Source organism: Myxocyprinus asiaticus, chromosome 37 (genome assembly GCF_019703515.2).
Source record: "Myxocyprinus asiaticus isolate MX2 ecotype Aquarium Trade chromosome 37, UBuf_Myxa_2, whole genome shotgun sequence".
Lineage (NCBI taxonomy): Eukaryota > Metazoa > Chordata > Actinopteri > Cypriniformes > Catostomidae > Myxocyprinus > Myxocyprinus asiaticus.
The window spans coordinates 7,400,873-7,423,685 of record NC_059380.1 but is presented as its reverse complement, the minus strand read 5'-3'; the positions used below and the strand labels follow the sequence as shown (position 1 = coordinate 7,423,685).

General features: G+C 37.3%; 1 protein-coding gene across 3 annotated transcripts; it reads right to left on the bottom strand.

Annotated features, from left to right (window-relative positions):
- Positions 1-124: 124 nt before the first annotated feature.
- On the bottom strand, positions 125-22,223 carry LOC127427569 (1-phosphatidylinositol 4,5-bisphosphate phosphodiesterase eta-2-like). Of its 3 annotated transcripts, XM_051675217.1 has the most exons (21): positions 21,701-22,223; positions 19,053-19,199; positions 14,193-14,435; positions 13,849-13,979; positions 9,759-9,929; positions 9,419-9,512; positions 9,115-9,318; positions 7,386-7,506; positions 7,090-7,261; positions 6,906-7,013; positions 5,947-6,027; positions 5,213-5,316; positions 4,762-4,850; positions 4,478-4,663; positions 4,181-4,288; positions 3,967-4,091; positions 3,782-3,866; positions 2,154-2,300; positions 1,938-2,017; positions 516-1,803; positions 125-348 (listed from the first exon to the last, which is right to left on the bottom strand). In XM_051675217.1, exons 1-21 carry the CDS (start codon positions 21,933-21,935, stop codon positions 332-334), a joined length of 3,936 nt encoding a protein of 1,311 aa, XP_051531177.1. In that variant the 5' UTR covers positions 21,936-22,223; the 3' UTR covers positions 125-331. The 3 variants fall into 3 exon arrangements, with proteins under 3 accessions (XP_051531177.1, XP_051531174.1, XP_051531176.1); XM_051675214.1 differs by lacking the exons at positions 13,849-13,979; positions 14,193-14,435; positions 19,053-19,199; positions 21,701-22,223 and having other exon boundaries at positions 4,181-4,663; positions 4,762-4,952; positions 9,755-9,821; XM_051675216.1 differs by lacking the exons at positions 13,849-13,979; positions 14,193-14,435; positions 19,053-19,199; positions 21,701-22,223 and having other exon boundaries at positions 4,181-4,663; positions 9,755-9,821.
- Positions 22,224-22,813: the final 590 nt, after the last annotated feature.

Below are 22,813 nucleotides of genomic sequence, written 5' to 3'. Positions count from 1 at the left end.
ACCTAATAAGCTAAGGTGTAAACTCAACACATACAGTATGTTTAGTTTTAAACATATCTTAAAACATGTCTTTAAATTCAAAATATCTTCATTATAATTGTAGTTTCCAAATGCAAAAGACACAATGTAACATTTCAGACACCATTTGGAAGAGTTATGAAATTAACAAATGAATTATGAGCCCAGATGTAAACAAGACAATATTTGTACAACGAAAGAAGTTCAGTACAAATGAAGCTGGCTATTTTGCCCCACCCCAATCCCGTAGTATCTGTCAGTTTTCTTCACAGTAAGGAATATTTTTTTCTTGGGTTTCATGTACATTTTTTTTCTACAATGTTGAGGAATCTAAAAAAAAACAACAATGTTACATTAAACCCAGCAATCTTATAACATGAAATCTGTCATCTCATAAATTTGACATAGTATAAAGAATAATGATAAAAAAAAACTTTCTAAAAATTTTATCCAATGCAATTTGGCAAGAGCCTTTTGACAGTTTGTGGTAGACTTACCTCTGAAAAACAGTGGTGAATGACAGCGAATCTCATGCATTTTCTGCTCAAACAGCACATTCATCTCCCTCTGCAGTGTGCCCATTGTCTGCTGCTGATTATCAGGTAAACGGGATGGCAGAGTACTCAAGTCAAGGCTGTCCAAACTACTCAGACTGCTTGATTCACTCTCAGCAAGGTTGTGATTTTTAGAAACAGATTGTTTGTATGTAACATAACTGCAACTGCCCTGCTTTAGGGGGAGAGGGTATTGGTTCAGGAAGTCTTTCCTTCCGTTCCAGGGTGTGTTTGGGGGAGAGGGTGGATGGCGTCTTGGGACACTTTGTGATCTGCGTCCCTTAAATGGAGAATCCTTGGAAGCTTGTCTGCTTGGGTCATTCAAGCTGCGTCTACTCATTGCAGGGGTTGCAGGGATGGACAACGGCTGCCACTGGGGCTTAAGCTTGAAATCTAAAGATGGTCCACAGATGTTATTGAGTACCAGGTTTTTGGTGTTTAAAGTTCCACTAGGGGGATCCAGTGCTCCATCAGGTATCGGATTGAAACTCAAGGGTTCACACGGCACTGTAGTCTCTGAGCTTATGGAAGACTGAGTTTTTAGATGACGCCCTTTGGCATTTATAGGCTGATACATCTCAAGTTCCAGATCTGATGCCTTAGAAATTGCTTTAGTGTCTGAGATTTGCTTTGACAACAAGGGCTGGTCATTCAGTGTAGAAGCAGCACCCTTCATTTTGGGTATCAATAGGTCTGCAGACCTAGAAACCATGCTTTCCGGGTTAAATGTTGGATGTAAATCGTTTTGATTTGAAACAGTCAACTCCTGGTTACCTTCGTTGGAAATGTGAGGTTGAACTGAAGAAGTCTGAATGTCCAGTTCTGAACTCTCTTTTGAGTCAAACCCTAAGTTGGTGTAGTCCATGGCCGCACCTGCTCCACCCGAGCATGTGATAGAGGACAAGCGCCGCCGTCGCTCATGAGATCCTTCTGGCTCATGAAAAGACACCTTATGGGCTCTTCTCAGGGGTTCACTCTGAGCTCCTCTGAGTAAAGAAGCAGACTGTGAGGTACTTCTGCTGTCCTTTGAGTTTACGTCATCACTATAACGTCTGTTTAGAAAGTCCTCTTTGGTGTAGGAATCTGGTGAGCCACGCATGACTTTTGCTTGGCTCTTCCCAGCTCCACCTTTCCGTAGGAAGTTTGGAGTAAAAGATCTCCTTGTGTCATCTTCAGAGGTTTGCATGAGCTTTTTCTGGATTAGCTGCTTTACCGCATTGCTTGTTTTGACCTGTCAGGATTGGCACATATAAACATGATGTTAAAATTGATGGATGAATATCAACATCACAATTAACTAAACGTTGATGATTGGTACAATATTTATGCACAAGAAAAGATAAAAATGTTAAAATTACAAGTTACCTTTCCTGTGACATCATTTATTGCAACATGCACAAAGATAGATGCTTCCTCCATACCTTCTAAATAGACATGTCGATAACCTGTGGAACAGGCGGATTAAACATTAAACTTTAGGCTGTTTAGGCTGTTAAGGCTCTTCTATGCGTTACTTATTGACTAAAATTTAAGCTTATACATTGTCCACTCAAAAATGTCATTGATTCAGATGTAATTTACCTGGCATCATGCTTTTAAATGCTATTGTTCTCTGTCCAATGAAGTCTCGGCCAATTGGATCATGATCCCAAACCATAAAGCGTACCAAGGCAATCTGAGGCATGTGCAGTGTAAACACAAGTGTCTCCTCCCACATGGGGTTAAAACCTGTTAACGTGAAACATGGGAAATAACATATGAACACATTTACCTTTAGTTGTGATAGACCAATTGTGGCGGAACAACCCGCTCCACCCTCTCGTTAGTGTCGCCCCGGCTCTGAGGGCCATCTTTTAGCCAGGCTCATAACGGGAGTGGGCAGGAGAGAGAAGAGGTGCAATTTAATAAGCCTCGTTTGGGCAGATGATAATGAGGCATGTGAGTGGAGCCTCATTACCGCTGTAATAAAAACGTAGAGTGCGCCTCTCCTCGGGAGCCGGTTTCTAACTCCTTGTGTGCACACTGGCATCCTCGCAGGTCCAGTAGCAGAGCGGGGAGGGTATCAGCCGAGTTAGATGTGTTGCCAGGGATGACATATGAGTCACAGCCGACAGGCAAGGAAGCCGGGCCGCTTTCCCCTCACACTTGCTGCGGCCCCAGGGAAGATAGGCTGCCCCAGAAGCCACCGCCCCTCATGCTCCAGACATTTTTTGCAAGTAGAAGTAGCTGCAGACCGGAGATCTCCAAATGGGGGCGGAATCTCCAAAATAGGGCGTGGTTTCTCCAGAGATGAGTGGGGTTACTCCAAAAGGGGGCGACACCTTTACAGACAGTTAGGTTTAGGGAAAGGGTTAGGTAAGGGGCTCCCCGTATCTTTGCTGGTGTATTGGAGCTCCAGCCCCTTTTTTTGAGCTCTGTCTGCAGCTATACCCTTCTCCATTTTTTAACAGTTTATGTTGTTTATTATTTAAAATAAACGCCACTCCGAGGCCTGACACCACATCCACATCTCTCGCTTATCACGCCACACAATATACAGTATTAGTCAGGCCGATTTATCTGCCGATGGCCATTTCGAGATTATTGGCATAACAGTGACAGTAACAGTAACTTGTTTGATTAAAAGAAGAAATAGTTCCCTCTTGTGTCAGTTCATTGACAGCCTTGTCAATGAATAGTGCACAATTTCTGTTTTCAAATAATTTAAGAGAATGTTGAAAATGCTTTTTTAAAATTTTACGAAATAAGTGTTTTTTTATGTAAATTTCATTTAATTTTAGCAATTTTGGAGTACCCCTAAGACAGCGTCTATAATATTCGTGACTCAAAAATTCATGAGATTTGTCAAACAAAAAAATTTACCTTGAAAACGTATTTGAAATTACTGATTACGTTATGTACACTCACGTGTATTCAAGGTACAAGGAAAGCATTTTAATACATTTTACTTGGTTCCACCGCTCGACATTTTTAAAGTCATAAAATCTAAACAAATTTTGTAGAAAATGCTATACATATTTTTCAAAAATGTATGAAACCAGCATAGTGACCTGACAAACAAGGATGTCTCATTTGCTACAGTACCATCCTGCATTCTAGATATTGGCATCAATATCAGTCATAAAACCTATATTGTTTCAGTCAACCACTAACATTTAGATACAAATTAAAAGAAAAGTGCTATTTGCACAATCTATCTTTGTACTTACCGTTGTCATCCACTACTCTTGTCTGTTGTTTATTGCAATCGACAGGCAATCCAATAATCTCCACCTCCACAAAGGGATCTATAATCTGAAAAACAAAACATAAAATCAAACATTCAACCTATGGTATTTATAGTTAGAGACGACAGCAGACTTCTCGTCTTTAACTGCAGTATGATTGAACTCACCTCTCCTCTGTCCCCTAACATAGAGTCTTTTGGCTTCGGTAGCTGCTGGCCACTGATTATTTTGAGCACTAACTGAGTTTTCCTGTTTCCTGGCAAAGGGTCTTCCAACATAGGATTAAAGGCACCTGAGGGTAATTATGATGCGTGGAGTGAAAATTACCCTCCAAACAGCATAATAAATACAATGCTTCAAACAAATGAGTCACCAAATCACCTTTACACATGCATTTTGGCTTCAGCACATAGCCACAGTTTCCATTGGCTGCGAATTTCGCCCTGTTCAGTTGAAGCATACGGCCTTCTGTTTGATAGTTCAGAGCGACTGGAAAGATGAAACAACATTTCAAACAAGTGCACGGTGGAACTGTGATATAGAAAAGGGAGAGCCATTTGCCAGCGGTGAGCCAAATCAAAGCCGTTGCTGTTTCATCATTAATGGCAAACAACTGTCTTTGATGATAATTAGAAGGACAAAATACATGGAAAATAAAAGAAAAAAGCACATTCATACCCAAATGACATCCTGCATTCCAAAATGGCTGAGGATTGAAGTTGCTAGAATCAACACGGTAGTTGGAGGGGTAAACTCGTAAAAGTTGCCGTTGATTAAAGCGAACTAACTGGGCAGGTTTTAGCTGCAAGATCTGGTTAGTTATGCTTTCGTTTAAGGAGGAGACTTGCCAGCTGCACATGTAGGCTGCAACATGAATGGAATTTATTTGCACAAACAGCCACAAGACATCAAGATCACTTTTAGCATTAGGATGTTGAGGAGGATATAATCGTTTGTCTTACCTTGAGTTTCAATATCATGAACACGCACTGACTTTGTGTACTTGACCAGATCAGAGAGGGCACGAGAAAGTCTCATCGTTTTCCTCCGTCTGAAATTTTCCATAAACACAAAGACTACCACAGGGTTCCCACACCTTTTGACCAATGTATTTCCATGACTGTTCCATGACTTTTCCAGTTGCTCGTGATTACTGGATAAGGATGTTTTTAAAATCATTTTACAGAGATATGAACTCACAAAGAGCAATTTCAAGCAGATGAAATATTCTAGACTTTTCCATGATTGTGTAATATTTCAATCATTTCCATTACTTTTCCAGGCCTGGAAATCACAATTTTAAAATTCCATGATATTTACAGGTGTTTGTGGGAACCCTGCTATCATTAAACTGGCCAGTCAGCACACAATTCAACAAAAAATCTGATCTGTTTTATCTCTTGACATACTCACTTGCCATAGTTGATGACCTGTTTATCATTACTACTCGGGATTTCCTGGTCGGTATCAGAGTCACTCAGGATGGGCTTCTTTTTTAATTTCACACGTTTTTTCTTCTAAAAAAACACACATTGTAAGAGATCAAAACTATAGTAGTATAAAGGCGTCAATATACAGTACTTCTAGCGAAATCGAAGAAAAGAATGCGTGACGTCATTTCAAACAAAATCTGGCCAAAAACAAGGTGGTTTTTGAGTTTGTTGTGGTGGTTCGGAACAGCTCGCCAGGGCAAACTTTCAGGAACACTTTAATTTGTATTTTTCTGGTTGATTTCTTCACTCAGTCAAGATTAGTCAACGTGAGCACTCTGGAGTGTAGAGTTGCCAAGCTGGTGCAAATTTACCTACATCGGTACGATCGATCACATAGACCATGTTATGTGATTTTTTGTTTGTATTAGGTCTGTAAAATACAATAACAGATGATAATCGGTGCATAAAATGGCCACGTATAATGGCTAGCATGTTAGATTTAGCATAATCGCTATGAATGCAGAATTTAAACATGATTGTAATGCTAAATGACATATACTGCATAGATATACTGTATTATACAGTATATATTTAATCATCATCAAGTGGCCTTAATGCTGCGTTTGTGGCATATCTTTTACATACAGTATTTTACTAGAAACGTTATATGACTCAGTATCAAGTGGGACATGTGAAGGTGAAGTGTTAGTAAACCTTGCGCCTGAAGCTGCCCATGAACGACCTCCTTGAGCTTTTCTTTGATTCATCACAAGTCTCTGGTGCTCCTTCTCTTATCTGGAACTCAGAACATAGCAGTTTTTGGTTAGACATTCTAGAAGGGGAATAGCCCATGATTATAATGTGGGGGGGGGAGGGGTTGTAGTACAGCTTGGTAGTTCTAATTTGTTTAGAAACCATAACAATTTCAAAATCCTAACTTGAACTGGTCAGATCTTAACTTAAAGTAATATTTTGGGTTCAATACCGGTTAAGCTCAAGTGACAGCATTTGTGGCATAACGTTGATTACCACAAAATTTAGACTCATCATTCATTATATTTAAAAAAAGCAAAAATCTGGTTACAGTGAGGCACTTAAAATTTAAGTGAATGGGGGCCAATTTTTAGAGGGTTTAAAGGCAGAAATTTGAAGCTTATAATTTTATAAAAGCACTTACATCGATTCTTCTGTTAAAACTCATGTATTACTTGAGCTGTAAAGTTGTTTAAATTGTCATTTTTAGTCATTTTAGGGTTTGTTGACATTACATTGTCATGGTAACAAAGTTGTAAAATTGGCTATAACTTTACACAGAAAAGGTTTGTGAGTGATATTATCACACTAAAATCATGGTAACACACATATTGTTTATGTCTTGTGGCTAAACTTTTGAAACAGTGAGGATTTTAATGTTCAAAAATTGGCCCCATTCTCTTCCATTGTAAGGGCCACATTGTAACCCAAATTTTTGCTTTATTTTTTTTTTTTAAAGAAAAGGAGGGGCAAGTCAAAATAATTTTTGGTGGTAATCAATATTATGCCACAAATGCTGTCGATTGAGCTTAACTTGTACTGAACCCAAAATATTTCTTTAAGATTTAAGATAGGATATTTCTGTAATACTGTCCCAGAGCTCCAAAAAATGAGAGTAAACAAACAACAAATGGCCTCACATCTCCATTAATCTGCTCTTCTTCATCCTCTTCCTCTTCAGCACTGTCTTCATCAGACACGTCGCCCTCCTCTGCATCAGCATCAATGTTTGCTGGTAGCTTCTTACCCTGGAAATCATCTCAGTGTTTCCGTGATTTATCCACAGAAATATTTGACTTGAAATTATGCAGTGTATTACCTCACCTTGACAAGCACTTTCCCTTTTAAAACCTCTGGAGATGGCAGACGTCTAGACTCATTCACACTGACATTTGACAGGTCCAGTTTGTCTTGCAGCACTTCCATGAGGTATTGAGCCATTTTCTTCTGCTGAGGCACAGTACAGTGATTCTCTATAGAGAGGATCACTGGGTATCTGATAGTGGACGAATTAGTCAGTGAATTCTAAACAATTGCCATGCCTTATGCTTTCTTATATTGTTAATCAATTGGTGAAGAAAAGACAGCTTTGCTTTACACTTTCTCTTTCAGTCACTTACTGGGTTTTGGCAAAAGCATATTTGTTGATTGTCTCAACAACTTCTTTAAAGAGTATTTTTGAGGTAAGTGTGTAACCATGATGCACAATAGGTTCTCCATCGGGACCATCCCAGCAGTCAACTAGAGGCAGAGAGAAGGACTGAGTCAACTGAAAGATAACAACATGTTTTGTTTAACTCTTTTGTCTTAAGAAACTGCACCCTTTTTGACCAATATTGAAAACCATTCAAAATGCAAAAATTCTTGATTAGTCTACAACGGCACTAAAAATCTTTAATGATTTTTTTAAAAAAATTTTTATAATAATAAAAAAGGTATAAAACTTGGCAAGCATTGTCTCAGTTTATGTTATTTCAATCACTTTTGGCATTTTATAATATCTTAACTATATTACAACAATTTCTGGTTCATATATATATATATATATATATATACTGGCGGCCAAAAGTTTGGAATAATGTACAGATTTTGCTCTTATGGAAATAAATTGGTACTTTTATTCACCAAAGTGGCATTCAACTGATCACAATGTATAGTCAGGACATTAATAATGTGAAAAATTACTATAACAATTTGAAAAAAATTTTCAGAACTTCTTCAAAGTGTTCTCATCAAAAAATCCTCCACGTGCAGCAATGACAGCTTTGCAGATCCTTGACATTCTAGCTGTCAGTTTGTCCAGATACTCAGGTGACATTTCACCCCACGCTTCCTGTAGCACTTGCCATAGATGTGGCTGTCTTGTCGGGCACTTCTCACACACCTTACAGTCTAGCTGATCCCACAAAAGCTCAATGGGGTTAAGATCAATAACACTCTTTTCCAATTTTCTGTTATCCAATGTCTGTTTCTTTGCCCACTCTAACCTTTTCTTTTTGTTTTTCTGTTTCAAAAGTGGCTTTTTCTTTGTTATTCTTGCCATAAGGCCTGCACCCATGAGTCTTCTCTTTACTGTTGTACATGAAACTGGTGTTGAGCGGGTAGAATTCAATGAAGCTGTCAGCTGAGGACATGTGAGGCGTCTATTTCTCAAACTAGAGACTCTGATGTACATCTGGCCTTCCACATCTCTTTCTGTCCTTGTTACAGCCAGTCGTCCTTTGTCTTTGAAGACTGTAGTGTACACCTTTGTATGAAATCTTCAGTTTTTTTTGCCAGTTTCAAGCATTATATATGTTCATTCCTCAAAACAATGATTGACTGATGAGTGTCTAGAGAAAGCTGTTTCTTTTTTTGGCATTTTGACCTAATATTGATCTTAAGACATGCCAGTCTATTGCATACTGTGGCAACTTAAAAACAAACACAAAGACAATGTTAAGCTTCATTTAACAAACCAAATAGCTTTCAACTGTGTTTGATATAATGGCAAGTGTTTTTCTAGTACCAAATTAGCAATTTATCATGATTACTCAAGGATAAGGTGTTGGAGTGATGGCTGCTGGAAATGTGGCCTGTCTAGATTTGATCAAAAATGACTTTTTTCAAATAGTGATGGTGCTGTTTTTTTACATCAGTATTGTGATCAGTTGAATAGCACTTTGGTGAATTAAAGTACCAATTTCCTTCCAAAACAGCTAAATCTTTACATTATTCCAAACTTTTGGCCACCAGTGTGTGTGTGTGTATATATATATATATATATATATATATATATAAGCTTTAAATCGACCACCCTGCTATTTAGTTATTGATACTGAGCATTAAGTGTGAGAGGATAATATTTACCTTCCACACATCGACAACCCGCCTGAAGCACATAAGCATACATATCCACCCGGGACTGAGAAAGCAGCTGATCGCCCGTCAGGTAGGTATTGTGAGAAGATGCAATGTAGTAGTTTGTCAGGGGCTGTGTCATGTCCTGATTTACTTGATGGTGTTCAGGGTTGAAGATGTCCCCTGCAGGACTACGCATATAGTTGGTGAAACCTTAGAAAGCAAGATGTGGTAATAGTCAAAAACCATAATATCTGTGGATGTATTCTGGATGTAAGAAAGTAATTTAGGATGAAGTGCATGAGTCTCTCACCATCAATACCCAGCACCATATTCGTTTGGTTTTCAGGACATGGCTCAAACTGGTTAATTATCATTTTGCAATGCTCTTTTGTCACATTAATCATCTACAAATAAAAGAACATGAAACAATAACAAATATGACAGTTTGAGTCCATTTAGTAAAACAGCAACAAATTTAACAAACTATGTGAACAGACACTTTTATCCAAAGTGCATTCAAGGCATTAATTTTCTCAGTTTGTCTGGTCCTTGGAAATCGAACTCGTAATTTTGGTGTTGCATGTGCCATGCTCTAACAGTTACAGCTACAGAAACTAAATATGAAAATATGCAAAATGAATCACACTAGCCTTTTGCTCGTTCTCCAAGAAGCGGAAGAGGTTGTTTAAATCCATGTGCTCTTTGTGGTTGCTGTAGGTGATCATAAGTAAGTAAAGATCTCGGCGTGTTGAGATCATCTTGTAAAAGTTACAGAATTCTTCAAATGTCAAAGACCCCTGGTTTTCATCAGTGTCAGCCTCCTGTGTAATACAGAGAGTTTTCTTTCAATTGGAAAATAAATACAATTTCACACAAATTTTCATTAAATTGAATGCTTATATTTTTTCGGTTTATGGTAAAAAGTCAAAAATATAAAATGTTATTGGTTTCAGTACATCTCTAAAAAAAATATACACCATAAAAAAGCCGGATAGTGAAAGTAGTTTAATGGTATTGGTCACAGTAGAAAGACATTAAGGATTAGAGGCACAAAAGTTAAGACCTCAACCAGTTTCAGACAACGCCATCTGTTCAAAGTGAGCCGTATGTTGCATGTTTAACGAGTGTGCTCATCAGCATCTTTAGTAATAGTACTCTGGAGGTGTCTTAAACGAATAAAACCTAGTACTGGACATTAGTAAATTCATGATAAACTTAATGGAGTGACTATTTGCACTAATTAAGTAAACAGCACCTGCTACACAGCGCAGCTATTTGCACTCAAATAGTATGATTGAGAAATTGACGACAAACTGCACCCCTAAGTGCTGCTGAAGTGACGTGATGTTTAAAGACTGTGTGGATGTGTTTTTTCATCCCAACAACCCAGGTTTGTTTCCCTGTTTTGCTCCAGGTTTTCCCATCCTGTTTCCTGTCTCCACTCTTAATATTTCCTTATTATTTATACATAAAAATGATAAAAGTTGATTTCTTCAGTGATTTGGTCACGGTGAAGGTCGAGGAGTTGAGAGAAAGGTTTGATCTGGGTAAAATTTATGTTTTTACTATAGTAATATTGTATTAATCATGTTTTTTTGGAAGAAGCCATAGTTTTAATGCAATTAACCCTAGTGTTACTACAGTAAAATGGTGTAAACATAGTAACCATGTTTGATTGTTTGGTTAGTGTTACTATTATTTTACTACAAAATGTCATTGTGATACTATGTGCCCCTATAATGTATGTTCATATTTAATTAGGGTTGTAAATAGTTTCTGCAACGGGGTATAAAAAGCATCTTCTTTGCACTAAGTGCAAATAGTGACTATTTGCACTTAGTGCAAAGAAGATGCTTTTGGTTGCTCTTTACACTTAGTGTAAATAGCATCTTTTGCTATTTGCACTCTTCCTAAACTTAATGAAGGAAAAGTTTTATCCCACATAGCCACAATGGAGAAATCCTACATACAGTAGCTGGTAAGACACTGGCTGTACACCAATGTTGCATGCTAGGCATCAAGCTATTCATAATTTATAACAGTTAACTTATGGAAAACTATGAGGTTAGCTAACTGTGAACTAACAACAAAATACAATTAAAAATTAGCTAAATGCATTGAAGCTACTAAATACAGTCAATTTATAATTAGCATGCTAATGTGCTAACAAGGAGATTTGATGTGTCTGCTTAGTGTAGTAAATGGTAGCAAATTTTTTAATGAAATAGATATTGTATAATTTTACAAAAAGTGCGTTGTCATGATACACCTCTACTTGTTAAAAATGACTTGTTTTGAAGTGAAGGTACATAATTTTTGAAAGCCGCTTGAGGTCACATCCCCGTTTTCTGGGGACAGTCCCGGTTTTTGGTGGCCTGTCCCCGACTGGAGCTGTCCCCGGAAATGTCCTCATTTTCCGAGCGTTCAAGACAGTGGCTGAGTTCGGAATTGCATACTACCATACTACTCATACTGTTTCTGCCATAGACACATATGGCAGAAGTAGTAAGAGTAGTATGGGTAGTATGTCATTTCGAACTCAGCAAGTGTTCATAGTGAAATATTTGCAAGAAAGCCCGAGCAGCAAAGCCTACCGTGTGTTGTTTATTTTGACCAACAGAGGGGGCTGCTCGCTATAGCAGCTTCAATTCATTCATCTTCTTTTACTGATTATTTGGTCGGGCCAGTTTTACCATTAAAGGTGCACTCAGCGATTCCTGAGAAACACTGCTGATATTCAAAATCAACTGCCAAAACAAACACACCCCTACCTTCAGTGCTCCTTTGGAAGCTCGCCCTCAACTTATCATAATCCTTCTTTTTTAGTTTATATTTATCTGACCTTTTTCTCTTGGCCTGTTTCTCAGCCATTTGTCCTCCTTGGAGTTTAGAAAGTTTGCATCAGCCCGATTTGCCGTCGCTCTTCTAATTAATTTCCCTCTCACTCTGCCCCCACCCCACACCCATCCTGTGCATGTGCAAGAACCACCCCCTGTTGCTGATTGGCTGGAGTAGTGTTGTGGGGATCGGTCCGATCCACTTTGTTTTTGTCCCATTTACAGAGCCAGGGCTGTGTACAAATACTAGATTTTTTTTTCAGCCCACCCACAGAATGGACAGCTAGCAGACTGTGATGAGATATTTTCAGAATATGACAAAAATTGTATTGGATTAGAAATACTGAGTGCACTTTTAAGAACTGGACCAGGCAATTGAAGAGAATTATCATCACTGTTATAAGCTTCAAAGTAAGGCACATACTAGCTATTTATGTTACAAAGTTATATTGTTATGTATTTTATAACAGGTTCTGAATTTGGCACAGGATTGTACTGCACAGTGTAAAACGTTCCTGAGAGTTTGGGAATTCCCGCACAGACCGCACAAACTTTAACATGCTGGTGAAAAGTAGCATCGGCTATCGGCTCAACACCCCCTCTCCCTCCCTCTCGCACTATTTCACACACTAAAGAAAGTGCCTACTCAAATATTTACTCATTTGTTGTATTAAAATATGCCCAAAATAAATGTAAAATAAGAATATGGCATTAATAACATGGAAAAATACAAATGTATAATAAAATATCTGCAAAGTAATGTACAGTAAGTCAGTACATAACAGTATAGATTTGCACCTTTCAGGGAAACAAGTGAGTGAAAAGGAGCACCATAATACATAAGACTTGATCAAAATAAAAGGTAGTAATTAAGAAAAACAGGGTCCATATGAGATACGCAAACAGTTAGGTAAAATAGTATTATAACAATTATTATTATCATTATTATACAATATTGAATATCTTTGTGTCATATGATAAAATATATTTTAGATGCTAAATGTTTACATTCTTCATTGTATTCCATGAAATGATTAAGATGCTCAAAGGGCAGGACCCCTATGCTGTGGAGCCAGCAGCAATAATTCCTCATTGTTTATACATGTTTGTTTAGTTCACTTTTATGCCACAATGTCATCTGTACAGCACAGAAAAGAATGAACTCATTGAAGATGAAACAGAAGAGCACTAAAAATGATCAACTTTACCTCCGTGTTTGAATTTCATTGAGACATAGACAACAGTATTCAATAGAGCATGATATACCACACTGTAAAAAAATATTTCCATAATTTGTTACCTTTATATTTTTGCCAGATCAACTTAGATTTACTCATTTGTTCAGATAACATAAAAATCTGTGTTTTTATTGAGCAAACTAATGGCACAATGCACTGATATAATGTAAAAAAAAATAAAAAAAAATAAAAAGTTAATTCCACTAATTGTTGGTTTTACTAGACCTTTTTATTCAAATTCGTATTTATTTATCTTATTATCAAATTTTATTTTAAATAAACTCAAAATTTTAAGTTTAACCAAAATAATTACTTACAGTGCATAGCACATTACCACATTCACCATGGTCAAAATACATCAAATCCGATTTGTCCCCTTTTTTAATAAGTAACATGAAATGTCAATGTCCTATTGAACACTGAACTTGAAATGTCCCCTTTTTTCATTTAAAAGATCTGGTCACCTTACTGTCCCACAACTTCAAAAAAATTATTTAGCAGTATTGCTACTTGAAGTTAGCAACTCCCCAACTTTGCTAAACACACAACATGATACAATGTTTCTTATTTTTTAATCCACATATAAATATATGGTTATGCTGAAGGACAATAAATGAGTAATGCATTGTATGTATATAAATGTATATAGCTGTGTATAAGTGTACCTGGAACATTTCTCTAACTTTCTGCTTTGGAAGGTTCACATTGAGTTTGTGGAGCAGCTGTAGAACCTCTCCGATACTCAGATTTCCATCACCATTTTTGTCTGCCTCTGAAAAGGTCTGCCTCAACCATTTGCAACAAGAGGTAAGGAAATATGCATGTTTACACAGAAAGCATCACAATATACAGATATACAGTAGTAACCCCCTAAAGATTAAAAATCCAATAAACACAAACGTATGGATCATTTCAGAGAAAAAAGTCCCATCACGATTTACGCAAATTTAAACAGGCCATGTGAAGTCAAACTGGTGGATATTAGGGTTAGGGTTAATGAAAGGATATTGATCTCGTGTGCGTTGCCTTTTTGCCAGACTGTCCTCGTCACTGATGCCTGCCATGAGGTATTTAAGGCCAGTAATCCAGGTTCGCGCCTCTTCTCCATTCGTGGAAACTAAGTCGAGAGATTCCACATGGTCTCCATGGTAAATACTGAAGCAGCAGTTTGGATCAAAGTTATTGTTTGCAAATCGCCTGAAGACCTCTGTTTTCATCCCCTCACAGACCTCACGGATAGAGTCTATGGTGACTAAACAAAATAAGAATTGGAAAATGCAATGTAGACTTTTGTGAATGTTTGATCTTTTTTTTTGTGGTTCAGACTTGCATAAAATATTTTCATTGTACATAATTTATCTTTAGAGATAATATTGCTGTAAAGACATTATTCCAATCCAGATGTTTACTAATTAAAAATACAAACACAGTGGAGGTCCTACAGAGGAGGCAAGGGAGGAGGCTGAGCCTCCTATAAAATGTACTCACAAAAAAGTAACAAGTGAAAAAATTGCCAGTGGTTTTAATTAATTTACCTACTATTGCACATAACTGAAATGCATAGAATGTAAACGTGCATTTTTTCATGTGCTTGAGATTTAATGACTGCATGATTGGCAGAGGAGGCTGACCACATAAAGGCCCCATAAAGGTCAGTAAACTGACCAATAAAAATGGAATGGAAAATGCAACACCATTTGCTTCCATCCAAAATGCAGTATAAAAGAGCATAACAGAGGCACAATTAAATTTCCCTCCTTCCGCATTTATAACAAATTCATTATCAGAGGTAACCTTTCAAGCCAATTAGTTTTCAGTATGACGGTAGTCTGTCATGCCTTCTTGTGATTAATGCAACAGGTAAACAGAGACTTTTAAATTTAGCCAAAACAAGTGAAAGACTGAACGACAGGGCCATACATAAATTCGCCTCAGCTAAGGAGCGGAGGATGGGGTTGCTCTACATACAATAGACCTTATTCAAAATAAAGGTTATATTTAATTTTTGATGGGAATGATAACAAGATGTTAACGCAGATGCTTCTAGCTACTCAAGCTCACTTTCACATGCAGTTGCATTCTAAAAATCTGTCTGAAATTATTTGCCGCAATTAGGGTAAACTGTCCACTTCTACTGTAAGTTTTCTCATTCAACTACTGTCATGGTGAACAACAGTTTGAAGAGAATATTCCTGAGCAAGTAAGAATAGCTGAATAATAACAGATCCGGTTGTATGGAACAAACTTTTAAAGGTAGCTCTTTCTCCCCCTTGAGTACTGAGGTATATTACCACCACAGCAAAGTAAGAATGTGCATGTTCAGCTGGACTGCACATTGGCAATGCGTAGGCCAAGCGCTCTGCTTTGCATTCGCATACTTCCGTAAAATGTGTTTCTGACTTTACAGTCTCTTCAGTGGCATGTACTGTATAAAGCTTTCCTATATCACATCTAATTTTCACAACTCTGGAGTTTTCTGGTGGTTTTTTCCACAAAAAATTAGTTGGAAAGGTGTTTCAGCGGAACGTTCAAAAACAATTAAAAAACAGTACAACCCACTGAAGAGACGGTAAAGGCCGAAACATACTCAAGTACGTAAACGCAGATGGGGCCGCTTGGCCACTGCATTGCCAATGAGCAGTCCAACTGAACATGCTTAATGTGTTTTTTTTTTTGCATTACAGTGCACTGTTAGCTCTGATGTTGTTTTAATCCAAATAAATTAAGTACAATAAACATAACTCCAAACAAATTACCTCCATTACGTAAGTGTTTTCAGTTAGGTGGATGGTTTTACTGATTTCTCTCATTCTACTGGATTTCTTCAGTTCAATCAATATATCTGAGCCACTTTTAGTCCATTCTCATTGAATCAGTTTATATACTTAAGTTGAATTAAAAAGTGTATTTGCCAAATCAACTCAAAAACATTTGCTGAATCAATCAAAATCTGTGTCAGTTAACTCTGCATCATTTATCGCAAAATCTTTGATACTGACAAATGTAAATTACTTTGAATCTAAACACATGTTAGAAAAAACAATATCACCCTAAATGTTGTACCAACTATCTTAACAAATTGGTCTAAACAAACTATTTAATATTGAACAATGTTGCTGATTTGCCAGATCCCAGCATGCATTGCGGTATGAATATTGTACTGTCTACTTTGCATAAAATAAAATTGAGCTTGTGATGCAAGATGCATCCATGTTCATGTACTTGCGTGAAGTATGTTGCAGCCCTACAGGCCGAAACATACTTCACGCGTGTAGTCAAACACAGATGTGAGCGCTTGGCCAATGCGTGGTCCATTGTACATACATTATGTGCACTCTTGCGTTGCTCTGGCGGTTACAAACCTCAGACCACAAGAGAGCAACGGATTTTGTAAACATGACCACGAAACCGGTGCTGCGTCCGAAACCACGAAAATGCTGCCTTCGTAGGCTGTATACGGCGGCAGGATGAAAATAAGGTGCTTTTCAAACTGTTCGGAGACCAGTTTCCTTAAGAGTTCCATTCATTAAAAACCGTCAGCTAAGCCATTAACTGATTAAGCAGCAAGTCAGCTGCCAAAGTTTTTTGATGCAGCCTCGATGTAGTAGATGAGTCTATCATTTAGAAGTGGGGAGAGACACGGAGAAAAAACAAGTACGTTTGAATGGACTGGGGACAAAAAGTAGTATATATATTTTTCAAAAATATTAAACTCAAATTGCTGCCCGAGTCCGCCATGACAGTTGTTGATTGAAAGAAGAAAATCAGCTCTAGCACCCCTTGTGGCAACGCTAAGAATGCAGCATGTACTTGCGTTGTGTTATGAATTGAGCGCTGACACGTTTCACAAAGCAATGATGCGTGAAATCGAGTTTGCGTAGCAAGGTGCGTCTGTGTTCATGTACTTGCATAAAGTATGTTTGGGCCTTAAGTCTGTCCCTTACAGCCTCGTTTTAATTCCTGTCAAAAATTGAATATGCCGTGACTCTGAATAGGTCCATAGGTGAACTGATGTTGATGTATCTCAATGTCACAAGTAAGAAAAATAATGTAGACATGCATGTAATTTGATGTCAGTAAACTCAAACAGTTAACACTGACCTTGTAGAACTTCTACGATAAACAACGGTAGTGTTCTGACATGTCAAACTGATGCTCTCTGTTTTCTGCTGCCCATATATGGGCTGCCCTGTGAACGCGCAGAATGATTGACTGACAGAAAGCACTTCAAAGTATTCTGATTCGCTAAACAATTAATCTGGTAAATCAGTCAACGTTGATTTACGTATCAGCCTCCCTGGAAAATTCCCTCACTGACCACTACTGAACAAACACCCGATCATGTGTCCCAGTCAGTATTGGGGGTAACACAATAAGAGTAATGCACGTTACTTAACCAGATTACTTTTTCGAGTAACTAGTAAAGTAACGCAATATTTTTTTTATTTTAGACCATAATATCTGAGATCCTTTTTAAATAAAGTAATGCGTTGCTTTTGTACACCTCTGCTGTCCCTGTATTGTGAGAAATCAGGAGTAAAATGCTAACTTCGGGGAGGAGATGTAGTGCATGATGAGCATTGTAATTCTAAAGAGTGTGAGACCAGAGACTAATTAGCAGAGCCAGTCACTTCTATTTAAATGAATGGGAGAAATTGGAATGCCCAACCAAGAAGCTCTAGCACCCAACAGTCAATGGATGTAGAAAGGAAACCCCGCCTTGCAGGTAAAAGAGCCAATCACCTTTCAGATACAGACATCACCTGTGAATCAACTCACTAATTCACGTGTATTTTGTGTTTTAAAGTAATATAAGGTCAACATTCGATTGAGTGAAACGTGACTGATTCATGTGTTAGGCAGAGGGATTATAAGACTAGTCTTCCACTGGCCATGACATGATACACAGGGTGAAATACTCGCTCAATTCACGGACTTATGTAGCCGAACTGCTCCGTGTTACAGCTCCCTGTAACTGGGAGAATGGGATGAGAAAAGCTGACTCTGGATCAGTGGCTCAAGGCAACGTTCTAAATCAATTATGTACACAGAGAAAATGTCTTAGTTTCTAAAAATATTCGACATTTTTTTTTATAATAAACAATTAGTTTGATTAATGAAACAAACCATTTTTATGACATTTTGGTAGCATTAAAAATGATTCCATTCAAGTTGTATCAACATGCGCCTCTGAAGTTTTGGCGTCTGTACGCACCGTGGATCAACTCAAAACAAGCGTGTACTGAGATGACCTAAGTGAAAAATATTCATTTATTCATCAGACTTATTCCTTGAACATGTTAGGCTAGCATTCCCCACTGAATTTTATCCTGAATTCTGAAGAACATTTTAAGTTGACTCTGACATTGTCGATGGGCACAGCACATGATGACAGATATGATGCAGGTTCTAGTGTTGGACTTTGCTGCTTTAGGTAAGACAGTGGTTATTCTTCATTATTCATATTGGCTGCCATTTTGATGGAAAAACAAATTATGCATATTTATGTTTTTGATTCTTTATTATAAATATGATATGAAGACCTACTTTCTAAATATCTGTTTGTTTACTGTTGTTTTGACTTGAGTGTTGTACAGTAGCTAGCATGACCTGTAATGTCTCTTGTATACAATGCATGGCTTATCTGAATGGAATGTATAGCATTGCAGAAGAGAAAGTGGCTGTGAGAAAAACGTAACGCAAAGTAACGCAAAAGTAAAGTAACTCTTTACTTACCATAAAAAATAACGTTTTAATTAATTAAGTTACTTTTTAAGGAGTAACGCAATATTCTAACGAGTTACTTTTAAAAGTATCATTACCCAACACTGGTCCCAGCAACACAAACACAATTACCAATGTGACTTACTTTTAGCTTTCTCATGTTTTCTGGAGGGCCTCCAGCGAATGCAGGACTTGTGTTCATCTAGGTAGAAAAGTCGCACCAAAGCCTTGGATTTTCCTCTGAGTTTAATCATTTGTGAGCCGGCTTGCATGTTGCACATGCATCTCTCCACTGCAAAAGCAGAAATTATTTTATTTCTCATTGTATCACAGCCACACATAAGGGCTCCTGATGGGCCTGAAAGTTTAAAGTACAGTGGCAAGAGGGCCTTTTATCCAACCCAGTGGGTTTATCGTGATATAGTGTAGTTATAGGGGCAAAAGTTATAAGGCAAAATTTGTCTTCTAAAGCAAATGTTTTGAGACAGCAAGATGCTTTTTTGAGTAACAAATTCAGATAATGCTTATTCAAAATAACCACTTCAGAAAAGAGTGCACCATTTCCTGTGAATTTAAATCACATTTGGCATTTCATTATATCTCAAGTATCTCCACTGTGATTGGATCAGTCAATGTGAGCCCACTTTGAACATTTTTCATAACAAATATATTCGCCCGACATAAAACAATGTGTTTTATGAGGGCCTTGCCCTTTAGCACCCAAATACTATCCTTTCACTTATTGGACAGTTATTGAACAACTTTTGATTTAATCACCTTGAACAAAACTGAAAATAAATATTTTGTCTCAAAATAAATGTGTTAATTTCTCATTAGCTACACAAATTGGCAACATTTTAAAAATGATTAAATATTAGATCAAATTGCCTCAAAATCAACCTTTAGACATTACACACAATGATCTCATGGTTTAAGAAAATTCTGCCGTGTATATTGACCAACAGGTTTTTAGGAAAGTGCTGTGGTAGTTTTTGTTGCTATTTAGTGTTTTTGGGAGAAAATTGGAAGGAGTTTGTAAAAAGTAATTACAAATGGTTCAGAAAAGTAAAGTTAAATCTGCGACCTTTGATGTTCAAATAATATGTGTGATGATGTTAATTGTGTTCCTAAACCAAGAATTTTTTATGAAACCAAAGAGTTTATCACAGTAAATTTTCAGAATTACACCACTTCCTTTTCCCCGAAAAAATGAGGCTTCAATCTTTTTAGTAGAACATAAGCATGCACTTTGAATCTGAATGAAAACGCTAGTTTAAAAACCAATGTTAAGAATATAAAAATCAAGCAGACTACAAAAGGTGACGTTTAGTCTAAACGTGCCCATGCAGTATGTGCGTGCATGCAGGAGAGAGAGAGAGAGATTTAGGCTATTTATTGATTTAAGGTGGCCAAATTAATTTTAGAAATATATATAAAAAATGGGGGATTTATTTAATATAAAGAATACATTTATTGAAAAGACGTTACTTTATATAGGCTACTGTATACTTTGCTTATGATTTCTATCCTGAAAATTCCCACATGCGAAAAAGTTGAATCGGTTATTTTTGCTTTATTTGGTTGAGGCAAGTCCCCTATTTTGAGCTTGATTTTCCATTTCCTATGCTGGTGCCTTGTTTCTCTTGTGAGATCTGAAAACACTGCAAGTGGGATATCACCCCTTAGTACAGAGTACAGTGATTTAAAAAGAACGTTATTAACTGTTCTTTCATTTCTTTCTAAACGGTCACCATTTGAAAAGGAAGCTGCGGAACGCTGGAACCGGAACAAAAAAAAAAAAAACAAACAAAAAAAAAAACAATAATGGTTTCTGCTCAGGACGAATCGAAATGAAAAACATTTCATTTTTAGTCCCTGATCCAAATACATGAGAGGATATTTTCTTATTTATTTTAGCAATGAGAAAATCTTTTGAAATATCAGAGTTTAATTGTTCTAGCAGATGTAACAAGTACCTTCTCAATCAGATTACACAGCTGCGTCACACATAGGGTTTGTAAGTGTGTTTACTGTGTGCTGGCACGCGTCATGGAAACAGTACTACAATGAAGATGATCTGTTATAGACACAACATCTTGCAAACTTCATCAAAACTATTTTGTTGTATTGTTTTGAAAATTAAATGTGAACGTATCTTCATTTTAAGGTGAAGTCTTATAAGGATTTACTGATAGCTGATCTTTGCAGTTAGCAAAGGATTTGAAAGTATTGGGTGGGTGACGTCCACTAAATGCAATCTCCCATTTAATTGAAATCATTGTAAAGATTGTTTAACTACTTTATTACAATCAGTGCTCTCTGTACTCTCAAAAATACATGCAGAATGATGCCTCAAAATACTTTTTTTCACAGCATAACCCATTCCCTGTTGTTCAACCGGGGTCATGTGACGAGGTTAGTCTGTTTCTTTCAGTCTGCTAATCTCAGGGGATTGTTTATGTCCATATGCCATGAGCTACTCACAGGTGTCTTTCTGAATTTCTTCCTGTGGCAAGCAATTTATGACATTGTTCTAGTGGTATTTGTATTGTATTTCATCAAAAAGTTCTGCTTTGCTGAATAAGATACAAAATTGCTAGAAATGTGAAATTAGAATGAACTATCAAGTGATTACAGCTCTGAGCACACCAGTTCAATAACAATTTAGAACCACTGGACAGTTTAATTACACCCAGCACAATTAGCCACTTGCATACTTATCATTTAATAAATCTCATGAAAATGAAAGAAAAAATACAGAGTCTGTGTGCCATTGTTTTGCAAAACACTTACCTATTTGGCCCATTCTCCATTTTGGCGATGCAACAATACTTCCCCCAATCCAGAAGAACTCCTCAGCCAAGCGTGATATTGCAGCTTTCTGCCATAGTTTAGGTGAAGTCATTATGGAAGGGGAGGGTGACCTGAAAGGTGAGGGTGACCTCCTCCCAGGACTCGGGGGTCTCCGAGTGAGAGAGGGTGAAAACAATACCGGAGATGATGGTGCCATTCCTGGAGAAGTGTTCATTACTGCAGTACTCTTGTATTGTCATAACCTAGACCCCTGGTCATGCTCCTCACCCACCATATCAGTCCTGTTGCTTTCATAAGTTCAGATCTGCAACATCCAGCGAGACAGGTGTTACTAAAATGATGAGCCAACAGTTCTCAAGGGTGGAATCTGCATGCGGACAGATGATTTAATTCCAGTTGGCACCTCTTTCTGACTGATCCTCTTAGTAATTGACCTTCCCGCTGGTCCATTGATATTGAGTTTTCTTCATTTATTCCGATGTGAATGTTAAATTAGACTGCCATTGTGGACAGGCGTCTTATGGCTTAAAGTTTAGGAGGAACTGGAACGGGGAGAGGAGCCACACGTGTCAACGGTCACTAAATCTCTAATCCAGGATGAGGTGAGGGCATTACTCGTACTGGGGGATTTTCTTGCCTCACAGGACAAATTGAAGAAAATGGATGATATATCAAGATTTTTGCTGTAATAATAATGTAGTAAAACAATTAGAAAGTAAAATGGTTTAAAAGTGTATTAGAGATCGTCCGATATTGGATTTCGCCTATACGATAACTAAGTGAGTGGAAAAAGCCACTAACCGATTAATCAGATGATATTTTTTTTTTTAATCGATTTATTGAATGTTTAGTCTTTCCTGTGATTTATATTATGGCATACAGTATTTCCTTCATATTTATATTATATTATATTTTTTATATGTCCATATTAGTCAATAAAGAGTAACGGAGACTTGGCACTGTTACAGTGCTCTACATGTAAGTATTCACCTTGATTTTCTAATCAAATTATCTAATCAAAATAACAAAATATGCATTGACGTGAGGATAAAAATATACATGAATATCGTCAATGGTGACAGATTTAGACAC